Here is a 25,224-nt window from a genome sequence, read left to right as displayed (position 1 = left end):
GGAAGGTTCGTGCCGTGTTGGAATGGGCCCCTCCAAGCACCAGGAAACAACTTCAGAGTTTCTTGGGATTCGCCAATTTTTACCGACAATTTATCCCGGCTTTTGCGAAGATAGCACTGCCTATCACAAACCTCCTAAAAACCAAAGGGGAGGTGAAACCAAAGCCTAGTAAGCCACTGGAGTGGTCCAGGGAATGTCAAGCTACCTTTGAAAAGCTGAAACAACTGTTTGCTGCTGAACCAGTACTCAAGCACCCGGACATGGATGCTCCTTTTGTGATCCAAGCCGATGCGAGTCATGTAGCAGTTGGAGCAGTGTTACTGCAAGCAAATGAGATGGGGACTTTACAACCATGTGCATATACTTCCCATAATTTATCTGAAACCGAAAGGAGATGGGCTGTCTGGGAAAAAGAAGCTTTTGCAGTTCGCTGGGCCCTGTTAACTTGGAGGCATTTCTTGGAAGGAGAAAAACACCCATTTGAGGTGTGGACTGATCATAAAAATTTGGAGGCCTTGAAAACATCCCGGAAGCTGTCCCCCAAACAAGTCCGCTGGGCACAGTACTTTAAATGCTTTAATTTTTCATTGAAGTATATTCCAGGGGGGAGGAACTTCATGGCGGATGCTTTATCTAGACTGCCTCAATATAATAGTGCTTGCCAGGAAGTGGTACGGCCGATTGTCCCAACCAAACAGTTGGCAGCTCCAGTGGTTACCAGAGCCCAAAAGAAGAAGAAGGAGATGGACTTATCGAATGATTTGACTGCACAATTAAGAGATGCTCTAAAACTTGATGACTGGTTCCTTGCTCACTCAAATAGCTGTACGGTTAGAGATGGATTGGCATGGGTGGGAGCCAAATTATATGTGCCAGAAAAACCGAGGAGCCAAATATTACAGCAAGCTCATGATTCTAAAGTGGCTGGTCATTTTGGATTCGTGAAAACCTTACACTTGGTTAAACGGCAATTTTGGTGGCCTACCTTGAAGAAGGACATTGAAACTTATGTAACTAGTTGTTCTATCTGTGCCTCAGCCAAACGGCCTCCTGGTAAGCCAGCAGGATTGCTACAAAATGTGGCTAGACCAACGGCTCCATGGAAGGAAATCTCTATGGATTTTATAGTGGAATTACCTGAAAGTGGGGGAAACACAGTCATTTGGGTGGTAACTGATTTGTTTTCCAAACAGGTACATTTCATACCTTGTTCGAAGATTCCATCTGTGAAAACGTTGGCTAAACTGTTTATTCTACATATCTACAGGTTACATGGGGTTCCTGAACACATAAACTCAGACAGGGGTGTTCAATTCACCTCGAACTTTTGGAAGGAGTTCCTGAAGTTATTGGGCTCCGCCCAGGGCTTAAGCTCCACCCACCACCCACAAACTAATGGGGCTTGTGAGAGGACTAACTCAGTATTGGAACAATATCTCAGGTGTTACATAAATTATCAGCAAGATAATTTGGCTGACTTACTGCCATTTGCTGAGGTGGCATATAACAATTCGGTACATAGTAGTACTGGGTTTACTCCATTTAAAGTGGCATCAGGACAAGACTTTGTACCCATACCCGAACTTCCACGTGAGAAGCCTAACATTCAGTCATTAGATGAATGGATAACACAACTCCAGCTTACCTGGCCGGTTACTCGTAAAGCATTAGATGATGCACATCAAACTCATAAGAAATTTGCAGATAAAAAGAGAACTCCACAAAAACCATATCAGGTGGGTGACAAGGTCTTTTTGTCCACCAGATATTTGCAAACCACCCAAAAGTCAAAAAAGCTTGGCCCAAAGTATGTTGGACCTTTCTCAATTGAACAAATTGTAAACCCTGTGGCAGTCCAGCTGAAATTACCAAAAACTCTTCGACGGATCCACCCTGTTTTCCACGTTAGTCTATTAAAACCTGAACGTACTTCTGATTTGAGACCGGCCCAGGTTGATCCTCCTGTACCATTACTAATTGAAGGCGAACAACATTTTGAAGTTAAAGAAATTTTGGATTCTCGGAAACGGAGGGGTCGACTCCAATATTTAGTTGCTTGGAAACATTTTCCTTCTTCCCAAGCTGAATGGGTCAATGAAAAGGATGTTAGAGCTCCTACACTTGTCAGAGCATTTCGTACTAAATATCCTGATAAACCCTAAAAATATGAGCTTCATGTTACCTGTATATTGATTATTACCTTCTATGTTTTCTTCTTTTATAGGACTAACGTCTTTTTTCTAGGAGGGCCAAATGTCAGCCTTCAAGATCTTCTCCCTTTGCTTTGCATCTTTCGGCTGTCATAAGTAACGGGGGGAAGAGGGGGAAAACTATGGGAAGTGAGCTGGAGGTGTTACAAACCAGAACTGTATAAACTGGGGGGGGGGAGAGTACATTTTTGCTTAGGTTTCTATTCCTTGCTTAGCTTTCTCTTCTATACTATGCGCAGCTGCAAACCTTTATCAAACTATGCCAAGGTCAACGGACAGAAGCCTCATCACCACCTGGAGATGTCCACATGATGATATTCACAACTTTTAATTGGAAGAACCATTTGAACTATTGGGGGTGGGAATATTGCCATTACTTTGTATATGTGATTTATGCGCCCATTTTCTCAGATTCAGAATTCTTTTGTTGCTACCACTTGATTTCCAGTAAAATATATTTTTTCTCTGATTAATGGAGTCTTTCTTTCTTGGATTTCTTTCTTGGATTTTGAATGGAGCACCAGCTGACAGTGGGTGATAGGAGTGATGAGAAGATTAATAAAAAGAATAGAAGACTGAAGGGGAGAATACAAATTCAGGCACAAATTCTTAAATTTAAATATTGTTTTTAAATAATCAGCTGGACACAGTTTAGGTCAGGAAGAGGCAAGTCTAATGGAACTGGCCTTTCAGGTGAACTGATAAAATGATGCTTCTTTCCTTCTCATTCTCCTTCTGCTTAAATTAGGATGAATACGTACATTCAAATTCCTCCTGTCAAGATTGTTGCTTGGATTTTCCCCCCCAACTTCCTGACTTTATCCCTCACTACAGAATAGTTCAATAGTCAGGTGGCTACTATAGGTGCTTTTCTTGAAATGTAGATTAGTTTCTAATAAAAAAGTACATACATTTATACGTCTGTTTTGATATTTATCAGTGAAGTCAATCTGAAATTCATTTTCAGTCAAGGTTTAGTGCTTCATTTTCTCTTCTCTTTTATGTTATTTTGCCTTTTAAGCTCATTGTAGAGTTAATTGCCTCAAGCCTGAGGCACTTGCCTCTGTTAGCAAAGCTCTAATTTCATTTTGTAAATTAGGAGAATGAAAGCCTGAAATTGATCTGAGCAAACAGATGGTCCGTAACACATTACAGATGTCTTTCCTTTGCCTCTGTATGGAAAGTTCCATGGATTTAAATGCTCTTTAGCTTATTCAAAAGGGATTATATTGGTTTGCTATATCTTCTCCTTTATCTCCTAGCATAGTGCAAGATCTGCTTTTTTCAGGTCAACCAAAGTGTTGATCAATTGACTGACTGACTTGTTACCTGAGTCTAGCATTGTGGGTTGAGACAGAGTGGCCCAAAGTCACCCAGCTGGCTTTCATGTCTAAGGTGGGACTAGAATTCACAATCTTCTATTTTCTATCCTGGTTCCTTAACCTTTTGGTCAAACTGGCTCTCTATTGGTTGCTATAGCAGTGCTAAATATTTTTGAAAAATAGATCAGACTAATCTTTATTATTCTAATTGCCCCTAAAGTGCTTTTTCCAAAAGGTAACTGGACTTTCTTGATGTTTTCTCTGAAAATGTTTTGCTTCTCATTCAAGAAGCTCCTTCAGTTCTAACTGACTGGTGGGGAATGGCATGATTAGTGAAGGAGAAACGTAAGAACAGTGGAGAAATAACAGATAACAGATAATCAGAGTTGTAAGGGACCTTGTAGGTCATCTGGTCGACCCCCCCGCCCAAGCGGGAGACCCTACACCGTTTCTGACAAATGGCAGTCCAATCTCTTCTTGAAAGTCTCAAGTGATGGCGCTCCCACAACTTCCGAGGGCAAGCTGTTCCATTGGTTGATTGTTCTCACTGTCAGAAAGTTTCTCCTTATTTCCAGGTTAATAAATAAAAAGTATCTGAATGTTTCCAGGTAAAAAAATAACATAAAATCTTAGTATATCAGGGTTTGATCAATTTAAGATTGTATTAGCTTTCATGAATTATTTGCTCATAGGAGTAACATTAAATATGGCATCCATCGAGAGACATATGAAAAAAGAAAAGGTACCGTATTTTCCGGACTATAGAGCGCATCGGAATAGAAGCCGCACCCACTAAATTTTAAAAGAAAAAAATATTTTTACATAGATTATCCGCACCAGACTATAAACCGCAGATATATACGTTGTGAAATGAGATATTTACACAGAAAGAGAAGTTTGCTCTTCGCATGCAGCCAGACGTCTCCAACGTCTCACCATTGATTCATTAACGCCAAGCTTATGTGCAGCAGTTCTATTTCCTTCCTGGATAGACAGATCGATTGCTTTCAACTTAAAAGCTGCATCATATGCTTTTCTTCGTGTCCTTTCCATGATGAGGGTGTGAAAAATATTTTGCGTTAAGGTGCGTGTCGTGCTGCTTGCGTCGAGCGCGCCAAAAACTACCGGTAGCGTTGTCTTCTTTGCATTGACCTCTTGCGTCTGTCACGTTTTTGCGCCCCCTGATGGCAGTTAGTGAAGAAAAATCTATAGATAAGCCGCATTGTTGTACAAGCCGCAGGGTTCAAAGCGTGGGAAAAAAGTAGCGGCTTATAGTCTGGAAAATACGGTACATCGGATTAGCTTGCTTAATATTCAGTGATAAATCCAGTCTGCAAACTATTTAAAAACAAAGGCCAAAAAGGAAACAAACAGCCCTGACCAGATTATTGGGGGTCAGCCCTGACCTCATTATTATACCCCAAGCAAACATATAGATAAGTAAAAAACAACACAACAGGTAAGAACAACGAAAGATAACACAGTGTATCCAAGCAAGCCCTATTTAACAGGCATTCAATATTCCTGATCAAGGCAAGAGGACAAGCATCATAAAAAGTCAGAAAACCCCACTTTCTGGTGTCAAAGCACTGACGGTATTGCCTAATTTAGGGAACTTTACTAATTGATAAGGTACTTGTAACCTGCATTTGCATAAGCAACCTTTCTCCCATTCTCTATTCTCCAAACTTCTGTAGTCAGTTGCAGTTCAATAACAATTTTTAATAACAATTGTTAGAAAAGGTGCTATCAAACTCCTGCTCTTTGTAAGAAAAGAAAACCAGGTCAGCGAACACCAAGATCCCAACATTTCAATCTTGTGGTAGACGTATTCTCCATTCTAGCTGTTGTATATGTGCATCATCACCCTTAAATCCCAGCTTTGAATTCATTTCATTTTTTATTACCTGACAGTTTTTCCAGTTTTAACAAATACAGCATATAGAAACAGCCATCACTAATATTAATATAAGAATATTATCCTCAACACAAGTAGTCCTCAACTTAGCACAGTTCATTTAATGACCATTGCAACGGCATTGAAAAAAGTGACTTATGACCATTTTTCATACTTAACTGTTGCAGCATCCCCATCATCACATGATCAAAATTCAGATGCTTGGCAACTGACTCATATTTATGACGGTTGCAGTGTCCAGGGTCATGTGATAGCCTTTTGCCACCTTCTGACAAGCAAAGTTAATAGAGAAGCCAGATTCACGTAACAATCATGTTACTAATTTAACAACTGCAGTAATTCACTTTACAACTGGCAGAAGAAAGGTCATAAAATGAGGGAAAACTCACTTTGTTAATCTTATTTAGCAACAGCAATTTTGGGCTCAATTGTGGTCATAAGTCAAGTGAAGTAATTAGAAAGAAAGTATTTTATAATAAAAGATAATTTTCTTTGTTTTTCTAAGGATGACAGTCCTCGAGTGTATCATCCCACTCCTGGTCCTTTGCCTATAATTTTAGTCATGGACCACATTGTTCTTCATTGTAAAGATGATGGAATATTCTATATAACAGGTCAGTACCCTGCATTCCAGTAACACTGGCTTATATGAGGCTGCAGTTACTCCCAAATCTCGCACCCTATTTATGTGTTGGAAATGTGTTATGTCTGGGAATTGCCGATATTAGATTGTAGTACACATATAGTGTGTCAGTTTGATGAAAACTATTATAATCTGTCTCAGTTTCTCTTTGTTGTATCTGCTGCACTGTAGTACATTAGGTAAGTTCTAATATAGCCCGACAGAGATGCAGTTAAATATTGTCGTTCAGCGATCTGACTCCATTATATTTAGTTGCTCAGTTCAAAAAAGTGGAGATGCTAAGCTAGAAGAATTACTGTTGTGTAATTGCAGAGATATTGTGTTATACTTTACTCTCCAGCTGCAGAGAGAGAAGAATCTTCTACCCAGAAAACAGGCCAGAAAAATCTTAAGAAACAGCATGTTCCAGTAGAGAGAATCTCTAGAGTTTCAGCGGGAAGTGATGATGAACCAGAGGTATGCCCTATATGCCCCTTACCAAATAGCTTGCAATCACGAAAGAAAAGGTGGTAGACAAAATATATTCTCTGTACCCATGTTTATTTTTTTCTGGGGGTATTTACTTCTTTGTAAGTACCATAAATAGGTTGCTTCTGAAAACCCTCATTTCAGCTTCCCCCTTTCATTTTTGGAAAAGGATGTTGCCTTACTAAGACCTTTTTAAAAGATTGTTATTAGAAATAGGGCATTGAAAAAAAGATATTTAATAATTGGTTTTCATCAAAAGCTATGATATTGGGATATACATTAATTCAGATATTGCTGCAAAGTGCCTATGATTGGAATAAAGAATAGTGACAAAAACCAAAAACCATATGATATGATATGATATGATATGATGGTCTTTAGTAACACAGCTTATTAGTATTTAAATAATAAATCTCTAGTACTACAAAGAGATCATATGCTAATTAGCATATTTGTAACTTCATTAAAACAAATTCCAACTCTAATTATATTGATTGACTGTAATCTTAAAAAAATCCTCTTAGAATTAGGGTCTGTCATTTGTTGCTTCTTTTTCCTCTTTCAGAGAACTCCAGTTTATTTTCAGGAAAAAATAAATAATTCAGGCAGGAAAGGCAGCATTAATTGCATGTGTTACACTATGAAACTTAGGCACTCAGTGGTATAAAAATTATGTTATTTATTGTAAGACAATAAGCATGAATTCTGCTTTATTTTGTTCAGTGAGGCATGCTAATTCATGCTATTTTATTGCTTTTGCTTGCCTCCCCCTAAATTTGCTGCTCTCTAGGGGAGCGAATACTGAATTGCTTTTCAGATTGATAATAACAGTTGGAAATCTGATAACATTCTCTTAATAATCCCTTATAAGAAGTGCTGAAATTAGTTACTGCATTAAATTCTTGGCTTCCAATAAATAACTAGATTTCTCAGTCTGCTAGTAATTTTCCCGGAAAATTTATTCTAGTTATAATTTCATTCATTTATTGTATTCATCCCTTGCTTTAACTCCTAATCACTGCACTGACTAATTTTTTTCATCTTCACAACAATCTTTTGAGGTATGTTAGGTTCAAAGGTCATGAATGTCCCAAAATGATTCATGGCTAAATAAAATTTGAATTCAGATCCAATACTCTTACCAGGCCAAGTTTACCCCACATTTTACGATTTTGTTTTGTGTTTTGCAGTTGAAAACAGAATTAACTTTGGAGAAAGAGTTAGAGGATACTCGGAGAGCTCTTGCAGAAGCCAATCAGGACAAATTACATCTGCTGCAGGAAATCAAGAAATATGATCCTCTCTTCCAGCTTTGACAACAAAGACCTGAGCAAGAGATACTCAGAGCATTGAGAAATTACTACCAGCATTGAAAAGGTTTACTTGTTAAAAGCAAAGCAGTTGATTTGTTCATCTTCATTCAAGAGCTGCTAGTTTGAAAACAGAAGCAAAATGCCATTACAAGGGATGGAAGCAGAAATGTAGCAAGAAAGTACGTGGGAATAAGATGAACGGGAGACTGGATTTAGTAGCCCAGCTGTGTCTGGAAAACATAAAACTGTACTGTAGCTAAAGCATGGCACTTTTGTCAGTTGAATAGTGAGAGAAGAAAAAAATACTTGAGTTATCATAAAGCAGTGCTGATAAACATATTTCTTGCTATGAACTGTTTCTTATAGGTAGGTGTTGGGAACATGGTCACCCTACACCAAAGAAATTACATTCTGCTTAGCTCAGGCCTGATTAGGGAATTCTGCTGTAGCAACATGAGTGTGAAATATGGAATGGAACAGCGGTGGGATTCAATTTTTTTTTACTACCAATTCTGTGGGCGTGGCTTCATGGGCGTGGCAGGGGAAGGATACTGTAAAATCTCCAGTCACAGGTGGTATTTACCAGTTCTTCAAACTACTGAAAATTTCTGCTACCGGTTCTCAAGAACTGGTCAGAACTTGCTGAATACCACCTCTGGAATGGAGATACAGTTACAGACCCAACACAGGAAAAAAGTGCGCGGAATAGAAAATACAAACTCCATCATCTTACTGCTCTAAGAGAAAAGAGTTGAGGGCCCCCCCACAATTTCTCATGAAATTATATTTTCTCTAATCTCCTTTCCTCATAATATGGTAATCTATTAATGTAGTATTGATACACTAACCCTCCTTGTGCTTCCTTGTGAAGTCCACCTCCTCATTAAAATGGATTTACAGCCATTTTGGAGTATAATTTGGTGAGAAAGTGCCTGACAAAACATTCTGTCCTTATTAATGAAAATATAGATAACTTTTATTTTCCAGCTAACTAACTAATAATATTGGAAAGGCTTGGAAATGAGATCTGTCAAATCGCTTTAGGTCATATATTTAAGGAATCTGTTTGGTAAATAATAAAAAAAAATCTGCAAGATGTGTAATGCTGCTAGAAATTGTTTTAGCTGTAAAATGGTTGACCTTTTTTCCTTTGTGCGATCACTTTTGGAATGAAAGAAAAACAATTTGGCTCTAAATATACTATAGCAGTGTTAGTTTTCTTAAATGTTTCTAAAAGGAGAATGATATGTCCAAAGAAATGTTAAAAGTTATATATTGCTTCCCAAAATAGTTATGTACCCATAACTATGCCAAAATAGAACATAGAAACAAATAATTGCTAATAATCTGTCTTATAATAGACTATAAGATTTTCAATTAAAGTTACCCATAGCATCCAACTCTAACAGAAAACTCTCATGGATTTTAATCTAGATTTTTATGACTTAGTTTTAACCATGTGTAGAATGCATTTATTATAACCTGCTGCAACTGCAAATCAAATAGATAAGTGGCAGAATCTAAAGTGAACCAATTCTGAAAGCATACCAAAGGCAAAGATTCCTTTGTTTTGAGTTAAAACTCCTGGTGATTATTTGGGCAGGTAAAATTTAAAATCTGAATTTATCCTTGTGAAAGAATTGCGGCTAGGTCAAGTTCCAGTAGCATTTCTCACTAAAATGTAGTTTTAACTAAGTCTGATTTTCTTACATAGAAAAGAGTGATTTTTAAAATAGAACGCTGAGTCTTCTTATAAATACTGTAGATATAGATACTCCAGGTTTTTTTAGATCAAGGCATGAAAGATAATAGAAATTAATTAGTATGAGTTGGTAAATATCAAATTGAACAAAGTTTATACTGCTGTACACATATGAATCCAAAAATGGGAATGTACTATTGGCATTTTAAAAGTGGCAACCTACACAAAAACCAATGGCAACTCTAATGGGCTGTATGAATAGAATTAGAATAGAATGGACTATTGAGCCTAGAATTGATGGGTACCTTTACTAAGCCAGCTCAAAATTCACAAAAATATGTGCAAGTTTTAAAGTTGTCCAGAATACTTAATTTACTAGTAGCAAAATAAGAGAGGGATAGCAAAAAAAACATCTGTACTCAGTTGAAACACAGGAAGGGATTGTGGATTTTTACAGCATTTTTTTGAACATCTTGTCAAAACAATCTACCATAATGGATCAGAGTGCAGTTATTATATAATGTCCTTTATATGTGGCATTTTATGTTTTTAAAAAATGGAACATGGTGAGGATAACGAGCTTCAGTAAACAGCTGTTTGCTTGATATTATCCAATTTGTTTATAATAAAATGCTAAATTTAGTTTATGCACTACAGCTAATTTTTGTCTAGTAGTTAGTTCTTAGTTGAAGCACCCACCTGTTACAGCTTTTCTGCCTTGATTGCGATAGAGCAATTATGATCTCATCTTCACCATGTGAATTATAAAGAACTTTTTTTTTAAAAAAGCTGCTGCTTCAAATAATTTGTTAGCCTTTGGGGTTATTTGTAGAATTGCTGAACTCTAGGAAGTTTTGCAGCTGTGCTGTGCTTCTGTCAGTTTCTTTAATTTAATGGTAATGATTTTTGCTTATAAGATTGCATGTATTCTACATTTTGCCTCTTTGCTATGTAAGGAACAGTTGTTGCTTCTACACTTTTCCTAAGTTATATCTATTACAATATTCTAAACAAGCCCAGGCTATGCACTGGAGTAAACGTTATTCTGTCTCTCCATATTGGATAATGCCCTAATGGGACAGGCCTTCTTTAATATATTTGCGAAAGCACTGTTTATCCAAAGAGTAGTGTGCTTTTGCAGATTATATGCTTATTTTTTCTGATGAATAGAAGTCTGTGACTATATGAAACTGCTGATATGACACTCCAAAATAACACATTAAGCGTAACTATGTGTTTTCTGTCAACTTTGACAGGAAGGTTAGTGAACGGTGCTGTGTGAAGACATTTTTTCTCTAAATCTAATAGTTGAATAATTGCCCAAATATGTTGATGATTTATTTAAATAAATATATGTGCACCTAATTCTTTTTTGAGTTAAAAATGAGGCAAGTATGAACATTTACATTTGGTGCAATACACATTCTGTTCACTTAAAGTAACCCTTTCATTTAGAAATGCAGCAGGGTAAAAATCAGTGTATCTTATTATACCATATTGTCTTTGCATTTTTGACTAAAATAATTTTATGTCTTCCAATATAAATTTGGTTTAAAATAAGGCAAAATGTAGAAACAGTATACTGTGGCAAATAATTTGGTGTAGTATGCTTGTTTCAGTTAGTAGAAACTAAGCTTATTAGCCTGTTATGGCATGAATGCCTCAGATGTTTCTGCTATGCTGAGAACAATTATTTATCTAAACATAACATGAGCATTAAGAGGAAACCCACTGAAGCTGATATTTGATTACAACAGTATTTAGTGTGGTTTTGTTTCTGAAAATGTTTTCCTTTCTTCCGTGCTGTATTTATATGTAAATGTGAAGAACTAAACTCTTTATAATGTCATATCAAAAAATTAATTTTAAAGCTCTGTATAACTACTACTGTAATTTCAAACAGGAGAGTGTATGGGAATAGACAATATGTGGTACAAGTCTGACTTGAAATCTAAGCCTTCGGTATATTGGATCTCTTTCTCACACAATATAATTTTCTCTTGACAATACTGGTTCTATGAACCACTTTTAAACATTATGTATTAAAATGCTTAACTTCTATTTCCACTGATTTCTCAGGCTTAGGTTTCTAAGATTCTATTTATATTAATTTATTTGTATTGATAATTGCAATTATACACCTTGTAAACATTTATGAACTTGTCACAAACACTTAAGGGCCTTATTAAAATGGCAAGTTTTAAGTTTAACATTAGCTTTATAATGTCAATGTACCATGGTTTTGGTAATTCTTTACAAGTATACGGCACATGTTTCCTTGACCTTGCTGTAATTATTAACAAATTCCACATTTGTTTAAACTGAGAGATCAATGCAAACTTAAACATTAGGATTAAGAAGAAAAATAACTATAATTACTATGCTGGATATAGTTGTCAACAGATGTAATGGTACCTGCAATACCAATAGTCCTCAGGTAACAACCCTTATTGGGACTGGAATTTTTTTTGCTAAGCAGAGGTCAGTAAGCAAAGCATCACGTGGCAGTGCTGCTTAACAATGGCAGTGACAGCGGTTGTTAAGCAAAGGTTTGTGACTATGACTTGGGTCTTCCTGCCAGCTTCTCCATTGACTTTGCTTGTCAGAAGCCAAAAGGGAAGGTCACAAATGGTGATCACATCCCCCATCAACTCCCACCATGATCCAAACTATTCTCAGATTAGTCCCTGCCAGTCCCAGGCCTTGATTCTTCCAAGCCAAAGGACACTTTCAGGGGATCACTCAGCCAGAAGCCAATTGTTCTGTTCAAGCTGTGTCTTGCTTCAATCTGCCTCTGTCTTCCCCTTCTCTGCTTCACCTTGTACAGCATAGTCAAGATGAAGATGTTGTTATATTCAGCCACTCTCTGCTAACCATCATATCTTCCTCTCCTCCCCTGGGCTGGCTGAGGATGGCTGGCTTCAAGGCCATAGCACCAGGGATGGCGCAGCAGCAAGGGGCAATGGCAGAATAAGCAGCATCTTTATCTTGGCCATGCAGTGCAGGGTAAGCAAGAGGGCAGAGGTGATCCCAGTGCTGTCAGAGCCCCTGTGCAGTGGGGCTTGGGGCCAGCAAGCCCAGGGGAGGAGAGCAAAGAAGACCCAGATCAGCTGCGGGTGGGGACAGTGGAGTACAGTGACGTCTTCATCTTGGACATGGTGTCTAGGGCAGCCTGAAGGAAAGAGATGGGGGGAGATAGGCAAGTGAGGAGACCTGAAGCAGAGGCTGTTCACACAAGGCAAGAGAAGGTGACCTCAGGGAACTACAATGGTTGTCAATGTGAGCTAGTCACTAAGCATCCAAATTTTGATTCCATGACCATAGGGACACTGTGAAGGTCATAAATGTAATGCTGGTTGTAAGTCCATTTTTTCAGCAGTGTAGTAAATTCAAATAGTTACCGAATGGCCATTATCCAAGGCCTACCCATAACACATTTAAAAACAAATTATTTCCTTTTAAACGAAACCATGTTTCACAAGTTTCCTGTAATCTTATTACATCAATATTTCTTATTTTGCCTACTTAAAAATGTTTTTATATTTAGCACAATATATCTGCAATATAGTCTTATCATTACACACTTGGAATTATTGTACAAGGAATATCTTAATTTTGCAGAACATGACAGTTTTAAGTTAGCTGAACATCAGAACATCTTAGAAGTCTTTTTCATTTCAGTGAAGACATCTCCAATCCACTTAAGATACTTTTTCGCTTCCTCTTCAGTGGTAAAGAATTTTTTTATATTTTGAATTTGGAATCTGTCCTCGTGATTTCAGTCGTCTGACTGCTTCACGCAAATGCTTGGGTTGCAGAGGTGGCGATTCTCCCCACTTTTCACATACATCTAACGCTGTGCAAGACAAAAGTAAATCTGTTACGCTAGCTGCCAAGTCACTGGATTAGAGCAGATGTGATAGCAAAATCCATCATATTTCTACATTTTAGCAAAAGTAGTTACCACGCATCTACAGCTTTATTACTTCTATACTCTGCTTATTTTGTGTAGTTTAGTGCAGTGTACATAATGCTTCTGCCTTCTGTTTTCCTCACAACTAGTAATCAAGGAAGGGGGGTTAGGCTATGAAAAAATGACTAATCCAAATTGGTCAACTTGATGCCTAAGGGAGGATTAGAACTGTTTCTAGTGAAAAGCATTTTAAACACTGCACCAAACTGGCCTCTTAATGTTCCAAATTCTAATAGCCTGTGAAAATTAACAAAATTACCGGCAGTTGTCTTTGCTGCACAGCATACTCCATATTTACACACATACTTTTGTAAAATAGTAGGGGACATTTGTTCTGTTTGTAAGCAATGGGTGGTAAATAAGGAAAAGCATTTGTGTGTATAATGTATTCCAGTTATTATATAAGAAGAAAAATTATCTGAACATTAATTTTATCCATTTATACTTAATTTAAGTGTTCCCTTTGCCAACTAAAAAACAAGCAAATATACAACTGATATTTGTTTGCCTTGATATAACAATCTCGTTTCTCTTAAAAATACTGACCTGTTATGCATTAAGTAGCAATATACATACTAGGGGGAATAATAATATTTAGGAGTAAACTAGTACATAAAATTGCAATGATGTTTTGGTTTTCTGACATCAATATAGCTACATCGCAGCTGGAATATAACATCCGGAAGACATTTTTACCATACAACTATTTAAAAGATGGCTTACTAAAAGCTAAATAAAATATATACATGAAAGAATACTTAGATCAGGCTTGTCCAACCCGCGGCCCACGGGCCGCATGCGGCCCAGGTCGCCTGTAATGCGCCCAACGCCCACCCCAACCTTCATGAAAGATCCAGCGAGGAGGAGGAGAGGCAGGTGCGAGGCAAGGCGAGGCGAGCAACAGAAAGGCGGGCAGCCGCAGCCCAAAGTCCCGCCCTGCCACCTCCTGCTGTTGCCGCCGCCGCCACCGCTGCTGCATTTGCAGGAGGAGAGGTAGGCGCGACCAGAAAAGGCAGGCAGCCGCAGCCCAAAGTCCCGCCCGCCACCTCCTGCTGTTGCCGCCACCGCCGCCACCACTGCTACATTTGCAGGAGGAGAGGTAGGCGTGAGGCGGGCGAGGCGAGCAACAGAAAAGGCGGGCAGCCGCAGCCCAAAGTCCCGCCCCGCCACCTCCTGCTGTTGCCGCCGCCACCGCTGCTGCTTCTGCCCCTGCCGCCGCCGCTGCTTCTGCCCCCATTGCCGCTGCCGCCGCCGCTGCATTTACAGGAGAGGTAGGCGTGAGGCGGGCGAGCTTTCTTCCCCCCCCCCCACCCCGCAAAATTTGGGTGGAAAATTAATAAAAATAAATAATTTGCAGGAGGAGAGGTAGGCGCGAGGCGGGCGAGCTCTCCCCCCACCCTGCAAAATTTGGGTGGAAAATTATAAAATAAAAAATAAATAATTTTTAATAAATAATTAATAATAATAAATAATAATTTTATTTTATTTTATTATTTTATTAATTTAATTTAATTTAATTAATTATTTAATTTAATTATGTGCGGCCCAAACCAAATTTTCATCTTCTAATGTGGCCCAGGGAAGGTGAAAGGTTGGGCACCCTGACTTAGATTGTAGTAATTAGCAAGGTATGTCTTCAGTTAATGGAAGCTACAAATTAAGAATTAGATTATTCTTATACTTACCCTCTTCAACTACTTCTCCAACGAAGACTTTAGAAATTCCTGACATGGCAATAACAACGTTCTGAGACACGGAGGTTCCAGTAATTGACTGTATCAGCTGAGAAAGGAGGAGAGGCAATTCCAGAGAACCCCACTGTTTAGATATTTCTTTTACTTCCAATCATGAATACCACTGTGTGCAATAGCATTAGCACAGATGTGGGCAACATTCTCAGCAACCGTGGGGTGCAACTCATTTCCCCTATCATCCAGAAGCCACAAGTAACATAGCCCCACAGATGGTGAGAATGGAACAGAAAGTCTTTTGAAAGCAAACCCTCTCACTACTACTTAAGTCCTTAAAATCCATTAACTCCCCCTCAGCCCAACTCTCTACATTGAAAATGATGGCTTTAGTGATAGAAATGGAAGAAACTCCAGTTCCCACTTTACTTTTTAAAGGGAAAGGCCAGAATATCACATTGAAAAATGAAAAAAAGACAACCATTTTCAGCAAACTTCAAGCGCTGGAAGGCTGCAGAGATCTTCCCAGGGCCACATGTGAGTTACCCACCTCAATGTCAGCAGCAAAATTTTATGGTAAATTGATACTGAGACAAGTTACTCGTGCATGATAATCAATACACATCAACAAATCTGTGAGGGAGATGGGTGGTTTCTAAATGTGATAAATAACTGGGGACTCTGGGGCTCTTTGAGCTTGGTTGTTATAAATAACCAACCAAATAAATAAATATAATTGCAATAAATCAATCTTACCCGTTTAATAGCAGCTTTAGGGAAAGCTGATCGTCGATACATCTCATAACGATTTAGCTGTTCTTCAGAAAAAGAGGAAACCAGAATTCTGCAGCAAACAATAATTGCAGCACTTATTTAAAATTACCAAGTGAGAAAGTTAGTGAGATTATATAACGTTCTGTTGATAAACACTGAGTTAAATTTAGCATTTTATTTCAGTGGTGGTATTTCCTGAATGTTGCTCTAAACATTCTGGTTAAAGGAGGGTGACTTTGCCTATTTTTCCTACCCTAGAAGCCTTCCAATGCAACTTATCACAGTGTCTAGAACAGGGGTGTCCAACCTTTCACCTTCCCTGGGCCACATTAGAAGATGAAAATTTGGTTTGGGCCGCACATAATTAAATTAAATAATTAATTAAATTAAATTAAATTAAATTAAATTAATAAAATAAAATAATAAAATAAAATAAAATAATTATTTATTATTATTAATTATTTATTAAAAATTATTTATTTTTTATTTTATAATTTTCCACCCAAATTTTGCAGGGTGGGGGGAGAGCTCGCCCGCCTCGCGCCTACCTCTCCTCCTGCAAATTATTTATTTTTTATTAATTTTCCACCCAAATTTTGCGGGGTGGGGGGGAGGGGGGGAAGAAAGCTCACCCGCCTCACGCCTACCTCTCCTGTAAATGCAGCAGCGGCGGCAGCGGCAACGGGGGCAGAAGCAGCGCGGCGGGGGCAGAAGCAGCAGCGGTGGCGGCGGCAACAGCAGGAGGTGGCGGGGCGGGACTTTTGGGCTGCGGCTGCCCGCCTTTTCTGTTGCTCGCCTCGCCCCGCCTCACGCCTACCTCTCCTCCTGCAAATGTAGCAGTGGTGGCGGCGGCGGCGGCAACAGCAGGAGGTGGCGGGGCGGGACTTTTGGGCTGCGGCTGCCTGCCTTTTCTGGTCGCGCCTACCTCTCCTCCTGCAAATGCAGCAGCGGTGGCGGCGGCGGCAACAGCAGGAGGTGGCAGGGCGGGACTTTTGGGCTGCGGCTGCCCGCCTTTTCTGTTGCTCGCCTCGCCCTGCCTCGCACCTGCCTCTCCTCCTCCTCCTCGCTGGATCTTTCATGAAGGTTGGGGTGGGCGTTGGGCCGCATTACGAGGCGACCTGGGCCGCATGTGGCCCGTGGGCCGCGGGTTGGACAAGCCTGGTCTAGAAGGTCCCATTTACAGGAAACCATTGGGTTTCGGGGAGAAATAGAAAGAAAAAAGCCAAAATATCTCCTATTGCAGTGCTTCTTAAACATGCTTCCCACTTTTAAAAATTATGGACAACCCCAAAGAGCCTTCTTTTGTACATGTTGTATTTATTTTTACCATATTAAAAATAAAAATGATGCATCTATAGAATTACTGCAATGTATTATAAATAATAATGATGGTTCTTGAATTACAACCCCAATTGGAACTTGAGTTTCCCACAAATCAGTGATGAAGTTGTAAAGCAATTCACTCTGCAAAATCTTTTCTTTTTGGAAAGAGAAAATGCACATATGCAAATTAATAAAAACAGTTCAAAGGGGAAAGTACAGCCTAATGCCAGGTGATAATTATTATAAGTAATCCCCCCCCCCCACAAAAAAAAACCTTTGTGCTGATAGGTCAGTGGAAGAATTCTTGCCTGCCATGTGGGACACCTGGGTTTGATTCCCAGCCAATGTGGCAAATTTCCCTTTTTTGAGAGAGCCAATTTGGTGTAGTAGTTAGGGTTTCAGGCTAGGAATGACAGACTATTATTGGTAATTTCAGTCCCACTTTCGGCACAAAGACAGCTGAATAATCTTGGTCTAGCTAGTCCAGGGATCTTCAAACTTGGCATGTTAGCTCAAGAATTCTGGGAATGGAAGCCCACAAATCTTAAACTTGCCAAGGTTGAAGACCCTTGAGCTAGTCACTTTCTCTCAGCTGTAGGAAGAGGCAATGCACACCACTTCTGAAAAGCCTTGCAAGAAAACTACAGGGACTTGTCTAGGTTGTTGTTTTGTTGTTGTTATCTCTTTTATTAATTAAACTTGAAAGTCAACTGAACATATAAAAATGTATCACAAATATCATTGACTGGCGTGGATGGTTGATACCGGTTGCTGCCAGCATCCTAGGTATCAACCAAATTGTTGTTGTTATTAGCATGTGGCATTGTTACATTAGCCAGGAGACCACAATACTATTGCAGAGTAGTAGGCTGGCTGCCAATTTCCCAGCCTTGTTGTAGGATATGCTCACACACTCCCCAAGCTGTACCACGGGAAGGTGAGCTGGCTTTGCACCAGAAAGATGGGCAGCTCTTCCTGCAGCATCTTCCTAGGCCCCTCCCTTCCTTGGAGTTGCCTTGTAAACCCCGCAACCCGGGAAGATTCAGAGCCAGCAGGAATCTGCCTGCCTGCACAGAGCACCAACTCATCTCCCCACCAAAGTGGTACCTATCTATCTACTCACATAGAGCATGTTTTTGAACTGTTAAGTGGACAGGAGATGAGACAAGGGATGGAGCTCACTCTGACATAGAATGCTAGCATACAAACTGTTAGAACAGAGACCATCTCCAGCCTCATTAAGCTACTGAGCCACTATGGCTCATTTTCGTCTAAGACTCTAGTAGGTGATACCTGAGAATCACACAAAATTGAACAAAAGAAAAAAATGACAAAATGCCTGATATCACACTGAATGTTCCCCTAAACAGTTTCCATAAAGTGTCCATTAGATGAGAGTCTTATTTTCTGGAATTCCCTGACCTCCCCCCCCCCCCCCCAAAAAAAACATGGTTTGCCTTCCTAAAGAGAAAGCAACAGCAAGATACACCTTTTCTCTACTCATTTAGCATTAACAAAAGCATATAGATGGAGAAATACTCACTGCATTTTTTGAATCTCATCTTCATCAACTTTATTTTTTTTATCTTTTTTCTCCTTTATCTCTATTTTTATTTTCTTGGCTGCTATAGATTGTGATGTAGAGTCCTCTAATTCTCCAGGGATCAATTCACATGCTTCTTTGCATTTTATCTAGACAGAAAATTGATTATAACTCATGTTTACAAAAAGACAAGCCTTTTTCTGAGTCAAGCTCAACTCCTAGTTAACTCTCAGTGGAATTGACATGTGGCAAATTTTATAACACATTTTATGACATAAAAATGATCATAAACATCTTAAAACGTTTCCTGTGCTGATGTTTGACTGTGCTATACAGTTCAATATGGGCTATTTTCAAGACAGATCTTTCTGTTAATGTGTATCAGTGTATATACCCTTTCCAGTGAAGGCAATACATTAGAAGCTCCGACACTGCTAAGGAAAAACTTCTAAAAGGGATCACGAGCTTCTAGTTCTAGTAAAATACGGAATTCCAAAGAAATAGAAGGCGAGGAAAACCCCCGTTACTTCAGGGCGGCAATCACCCTGGAGCATCAGCCAGGAAAGCGAAGCCCCGTTTCTGCAAATTGCGTTGCGAACTTTTCCGTCCTCACCTCTACAATCTGTACTTCCTCTTTGATGTCGGCTGGTTCTTTCTCCTGGCGTTCCGTCACTTCTATCGCAACGACGGAAGACTCCACGGAAGACGGGGAAGACACAACGGGCAAAAGACCATCCTCTTTACCAGACTCTACGGCTTCAGCCATACTAATCAGGACTGGCGCGTGTCGCGTCTTAATGACGTATTAGGGCGGCACTGGACGCCTTGTTTCCATAAGAACGCACCACGCCCCCACTAGGAGAAACTAGAAATGCGGACTTCGTCGCTGCTGTTGGAGAACGAAGTCTTGCGGGTGAGGTTGAATTCGCGGGTCCCAGGCGACGTCCTAGCTGTCTAACAGACAAAACAATGCAAATCTGAGTCCGCCTTTTGTTGCTTTAGCATCCAGCAGCAACATATACCAAACAGAATGAAAGATAAACTAGGGCAAGGAATTCCAAGATTACGAATGCAAACTATGCATGTAAGTTGAAATAAAGACCGATGCGATGCTCGGTACTCTATTCACACAACCCACTAAGCAGCGATGCAGTAACATGGTGGGATTTGTGGGTAGCGTTTATATGAACCACACCAAAGGTGATTTATACCGTTTTAAAAAATGGTAATTAATAGGTAAATGTTTTGGGTGAACCCGGATAATAAAGCATTCCTCTGAACCCAAGTATTCTCATTTCTTAAAAAAGCGATGCACAAAAGGTAGACTAAAGCATGTAACTTTTTAAAAGGCCCTAAGGTAAATTGAACTATAAAGAAAATTATGAACAAAGAGAATTATGTACTGTGACCCTTCTTATGTTCGTGGCTCCATTAATTGTTCAAGTACTCTCAGGTCATTGCTTCAAAACAAATGAGAGAAATTAAAAATAATAAGTTCTTAGTAAGAATTTAGAAAGTCATTGTAATAATGTCTTTTTACAAATCCCGTATTTCCAACTTTGAAATGAAAAAATCTGCACTTCTTTAAAAAAAGGCATCGGCCCATGTTTGAATATATCACTTAGGAGCTCCTTAATCTTCCCATCCTAGATTGCTCTCCTTTTTTCAGCGCAAGCTTTCCAAATACAAAACTTTAAAATAATATTCATTGATGCAAGGAGAGGTTGCTTAAAACTTTATTGCTAGGGAGATTTTTTTTTCCTTATCAATCCATTTGACAAACCACAATGGCTAAGCTAAAACTAAGCATGACACATTGGGATAATGTACAGATCCTGCTTGCTCTGGCACAAAGATGTCTAACTACAGAGGACATGTCCTCAAAATGTCAGCTCCATCTAATTGCTGACCCACTGCTGAAGCAGCCTGAAGTCAGGTTTATATATTCCAGTGCGAAAATACAGTATTTTCTTTCCTATCTTAACAATAAAGACTGCCTAGATGAGGAACTTTAGCTTTATATGGCCAGGTTCAGCTTCAACCTGGCAGGTCTGCTGTGAAATCACTCAATCCTGTCTGGTTGCTAGGCACTGTGTCACCATTGTTATTGACTGTAGCTACAAGACGATCAGTCATCTTTGTGCAGCCTGGTTCTTATTCTTTTGCAGGATTTAGATATTACAATGCTGATCCCCGGGAAGACAGCTATCCTGTACTGTAACTTTATATTTCCACTATTCAGGAAAGTAACCCCAGAGGTTCACAGAATTTGCATGGCACCCTCCCTCCTCCAACATGCATAAGGACTTAGTTTGATTGTATCTTTTCTTTTATGTATACCGAGAGTGTTTGCACCAAGACAAGTTCCTTGTGTATCCAATCACACTTGGCCAATAAAGTATACTATTGACAACACAGTGTACAGGTAGTCCTCACAAGCACAATATAGTCCAACATTTATGTTGTTAAATGAGAAACTTAAGTGAGTTTGTTCCACTTTACAACTTTTCTCACATTACATGTATCACTGCATTTCTTAAATTAGTAACACAGTTAAGTGAATCTGTTTTCCCCATTAACTTTACTTGTCAGAGGCCGCAAAAGGGGATCAAATGACTTCAGGACACTGCAACTGTCACAAATATGAATCAGTTGTCAAGGATCTGGATGTAAATCATGTGACTATGGGGATGCTGCAATGGTCATAAGTATGAAAAACAGTTCATAAGTTACCTTTTTCAGTGCAGTTGTAACTTTGAATGGTCAATTAATGAATTGCTGTAAGTTGAGGACTACCTGTATTGTCTTGAAACTTAGACTGAGGAAATCAATCTCTTTTAGAAGAGAGATCAATATTTCTACAACTTGAACATTTAAAAAGGTATATTATGTAGATTTGCATGTCAACAATTTTGATATTCCCATTGGTAAACAAAGCATTTCTAATCAATTCTTCTGATCACTCTCACAGCCTTTTCATGGGGAGTCTATTGCTATTGACATGGTAAACTGATCTTGAATTTCTACGACAGGACTATTTATCTCCTAGTAAGTAAATGATTCTAAAAAAATAATTTGATAAATGATGCTATTTAGAGGTTTTCCAAATTAAATACAGATTAGGATTCTGATTTCAAGATGCAGTAATATGGCTGAGCATTAGATAGCAGCACCTATGAAAACTTTTCATAAAGTTAATACATACTTCCATTATTTTTCACTGTGACAGGCATATTACATTCATAAAGTTGATAATTCTGTGGTGAATTGTTTTAAAAAAAAATTGTTGGCAGAATGCCCGGATGCACTACGTCAATACATTTTTTCCTGTGGTTGGGGACATTGGACATGACTGTAATTTCAGATGGGAAAAACCAGAAATCTTTTACAGTATTGACTGATGGAACTGTCTAGACAGCAGTAGCACATGGCTCTGTCTTAGGCATACATTAAGGGCACATTCAGTCCCACATTCTGAAATGGCAGGAGAGCACTGCAAAGCTGCTGTGATAAAACCATTATGTCTTAGCTTATTATGTGAATCAACTCACCATATTATTCAGTAATGACTTGTTTTGGTATTAAGGATATGAATATGATTATGTATTTTATGTTGAGTTTTGTTGCTCTGTGGGAGGTCTTTTTGAGAGATGTTGCAGAGGTGAGGGCTAACTGTCTGAAATGCAATAACAAAGTTCTCTTCTTCCAAGTTGCAATTATGTTTAAAGTAGTTTCCTCAGTTCAGCAATCAGTGTGATTTTTTTTAGTAAGTATTGATGACATACAAGCATTGTAAATAATTTACTGAGTCCCCACTTTCCAGTGAACATGTCTGTTTGTCATACTTACCCAAATTTATCTGAATTAAATTAATCCGATATTCTGCATTCACATAAAATACTGAACCTTTAACTAACCATACTGAGTGTGACTAGATTGGGTTTAGTGTATATTACATACATGGCAAATCTCTATCACTTGTAAAAAATAGCTGGGTAGGAATAAAGTTTTCAACAGATCTACCTGCTCTCTCCTTTCTTCCATCTATTTGTGACTACAGCACTTTCAGTACAATATCTTCAAGGCTAATTTCAACTATCCAAATTTGTCCTAATCAATATTAATATTCAATCAATATTGAAAGGATTGGCTTTTAAATATTGATCTGAGTTTTCAGTAACACATGCCATTTCTGGACTATTAATCTTAAATGGGCATTCTGACAGTCTGTTCCGCCTTTCACTCCATCCAATCGATTTTCCAATTTGTACACCACTTTTTTCATCTCCCAAATTTGCTGGTACACTCATGAGCTTGAAGTTCATTTGGTCAATTTGCTTTTGTTCCATATAATGAACTGCTGCTAGAAATTGGATTTCAAAGAAATGAGCTAAGCTATCTGGACTACAGTAATTTCTGGGCATGGGATTACATGAAAAGCTCTTACCTTCTAATGGGACTCGGTGGGCATACTGCATACTGCAGTAAAAATATGTTGATAAATGCTCTGTGACTTACCTGACCTTGGTGAGCAAAGTCGAAAACTGTAGCTCGGTTGTTCTCAATACATCCAGATGCAGTGAAATAGCTAGCGACTGTATCGCTGCGCGTTTCCCTACAAACTTTGCATATAGCTGAACTCAGTTACTTGAGAACAGTCATCAACTAAACATCTTCACTGGAAATTTCCCAGCTCCTTATTCTTAAAGGACGAAGACTTGGCTTTTTGTTTTCCTTTGAAAATGTTGTTCTTTTGTTGGGAACCACCTTCTGTGCTATTCGAGTAGATCCTTTCCTCCCCCCGCTCCCCCTTAAGAGTGCCCAAAATGTCGCGAATGCGTACGGAACTGCAGTCGCCGGCCGTCCTCCTTTACCATATTTTACCACATCTTCGCAAGCGCTCCCCGCTTGTTCGGAGACAGCCGCCAAACCGACCTCTCTGCCTATCTCGGCTTCATTAGCCGCGGACCGGGGCTTGGCGAGGCTCGGTCGGGAGGCGTGGCTTTTCTGGCCCCGCCCCGGAAGGACGCGCCGGCCGGGTTGAGGCAGCGGCGGTAGCCGAGGAGGACTACTAGTAAGGATCGGGGGCTGGTTTCCCGGCCCGCGTCGGGCCATGGGGAAAGAGCAAGAGCTGCTAGAGGCCGCCCGCACTGGGAACCTGCCCGCCGTGGAGAAGCTGCTTTCGGGCAAGCGGCTTAGCTCGGGCTTCGGTTCGGGGGGCGGCTCGGCGTCTTCGGGGGGCGGCGGCGGCGGCGGCGGCGGCGGGGGGCACCCGCTCTCTAGCCTTCTCAGGTAGGTGCCTGGGGTGTGGCTTGCGGAGCTCTTGCGAGTGGCCGGGGTGGCGCTGCCGAGGTTGGCTGCGGGAGCCCGTGTCAGGCAGCTGTTTGCCTTTTAGGAAGCTGGGGGGTGTGTCCCGAAGACTTGAGAATGCCCGGCGGTGCAATTGACCATAGGTAGAATCTCCGCCCCCAAAAGTCTCACGGGCGTCGCGCTGGTTAGTGGCCGTTCTGGTGTTTAGGCTCAGCGTCGGGATGGGGGTCTTCTGGGGGAGAGAAAAGGTCTCAAACAAGCGCAAGGAAGAGAAGCGAATTGAAGCTGGAAAAAGCCGGGGGTGTTTTCGGGGCTCCGGATTCCCCCTGAGGGAAAGGGGCTTTGAGTTCGGCTTTTCCTGTTAAGGGGGCCAGCGCTTGCTTTGCCTTCTAGGACTATCTCTGTGAACGTTGGTTTGGGGAGACGCTTGTTAAAGTGTTGAAACCTTGGAGGTTGTTGAGGCTGATGTGTATTATGAGGAGGGAGTCCTTTTGTTAATTAGTGAAGCCTCTTAGGCTTGCTCCTGCCTTCTTTTGTATGTTTCTAATTGAACATCACAGCCATTTTTGGTATGCAGTTGATCGTCTGAACCTTCAGTTGAAGATCTGGTCTGGATTTAAGATAGGTTCAGTCATTGTCACCCTTGTGGTTTATTTTTTTTTTCTATTTGTGGATGACAGTTTGTTTTTAGATGTCTGAGAAAATGAATAGAAGGTATGAAAATGTATACAAAGAGAAGGAAGCATAGGAAATGTGAAGTTAACATGTACAAAAATGTAGAAACAAAATTGCACTGGAGTTGTGCACTACTGCCAAGGTTTCCAAATCTTTGTAGTGTTCCTCTGTTTTGTTTTGGTCCGAATGTTTGTAGTATTTGTTCTTCTGGTTTGTTTGTTTTTTTTTTCATTATCCAAAGGATCGTTTTACTTTTACAAAATAATTTTCTCTTATGCCTATTTCAAAAAGCTGGTAAAGTTTCTCTTGATACATGTCAGGTGTCTGTATACTTTTACAGGAGGACATTGCTCTACATATTT

General features: G+C 39.7%; 3 protein-coding genes across 23 annotated transcripts in view; 2 read left to right on the top strand and 1 right to left on the bottom strand.

Moving 5' to 3' along the window:
* Positions 1-11,643, top strand: part of BLTP3A (bridge-like lipid transfer protein family member 3A) — a 61,624-nt gene extending 49,981 nt beyond the window's left edge. For 2 of the 4 annotated variants that reach the window (XM_026680363.2, XM_026680362.2), the window contains exons 19-21: positions 5,956-6,064; positions 6,434-6,549; positions 7,752-11,643. In XM_026680363.2, coding sequence (XP_026536148.2) covers positions 5,956-6,064; positions 6,434-6,549; positions 7,752-7,877 — 351 coding nt within the window. In that variant the 3' untranslated portion in view covers positions 7,878-11,643. Of the gene's footprint in view, positions 1-2,224; positions 2,678-5,955; positions 6,065-6,433; positions 6,550-7,751 lie in introns of those variants that run through there. The other 2 variants (XM_087959813.1, XM_087959812.1) reach the window with 2 other exon arrangements.
* Positions 11,644-11,662: 19 nt separating this feature from the next.
* On the bottom strand, positions 11,663-23,928 carry TAF11 (TATA-box binding protein associated factor 11). Of its 2 annotated transcripts, none has more exons than XM_026680373.2 (6): positions 23,396-23,928; positions 19,491-19,831; positions 18,878-19,026; positions 15,994-16,081; positions 15,235-15,331; positions 11,663-13,432 (listed from the first exon to the last, which is right to left on the bottom strand). In XM_026680373.2, the coding sequence occupies exons 2-6, from the start codon at positions 19,641-19,643 to the stop codon at positions 13,302-13,304; spliced, it is 618 nt and encodes a 205-aa protein (XP_026536158.1). In that variant the 5' UTR covers positions 19,644-19,831; positions 23,396-23,928; the 3' UTR covers positions 11,663-13,301. The 2 variants fall into 2 exon arrangements, with proteins under 2 accessions (XP_026536158.1, XP_026536160.1); XM_026680375.2 differs by having other exon boundaries at positions 19,491-19,827; positions 23,396-23,841.
* The window catches only part of ANKS1A (ankyrin repeat and sterile alpha motif domain containing 1A), a 116,879-nt gene continuing 115,553 nt past the window's right edge, over positions 23,899-25,224 (top strand). For 6 of the 17 annotated variants that reach the window (XM_087959817.1, XM_087959823.1, XM_026680371.2 and 3 more), the window contains exon 1: positions 23,926-24,169. In XM_087959817.1, the coding sequence (XP_087815943.1) occupies positions 23,991-24,169 (179 nt within the window). In that variant the 5' untranslated portion in view covers positions 23,926-23,990. Of the gene's footprint in view, positions 24,170-25,224 lie in introns of all 17 variants that reach the window. The other 11 variants (XM_087959829.1, XM_087959825.1, XM_087959827.1 and 8 more) reach the window with 5 other exon arrangements.

This window comes from Notechis scutatus, chromosome 3 (assembly GCF_049901735.1).
Source record: "Notechis scutatus isolate UNSWTSFEM ecotype Mainland chromosome 3, rNotScu1.2, whole genome shotgun sequence".
NCBI classification, from domain to species: domain Eukaryota; kingdom Metazoa; phylum Chordata; class Lepidosauria; order Squamata; family Elapidae; genus Notechis; species Notechis scutatus.
This window is presented reverse-complemented; position numbering and strand designations above follow the sequence as displayed.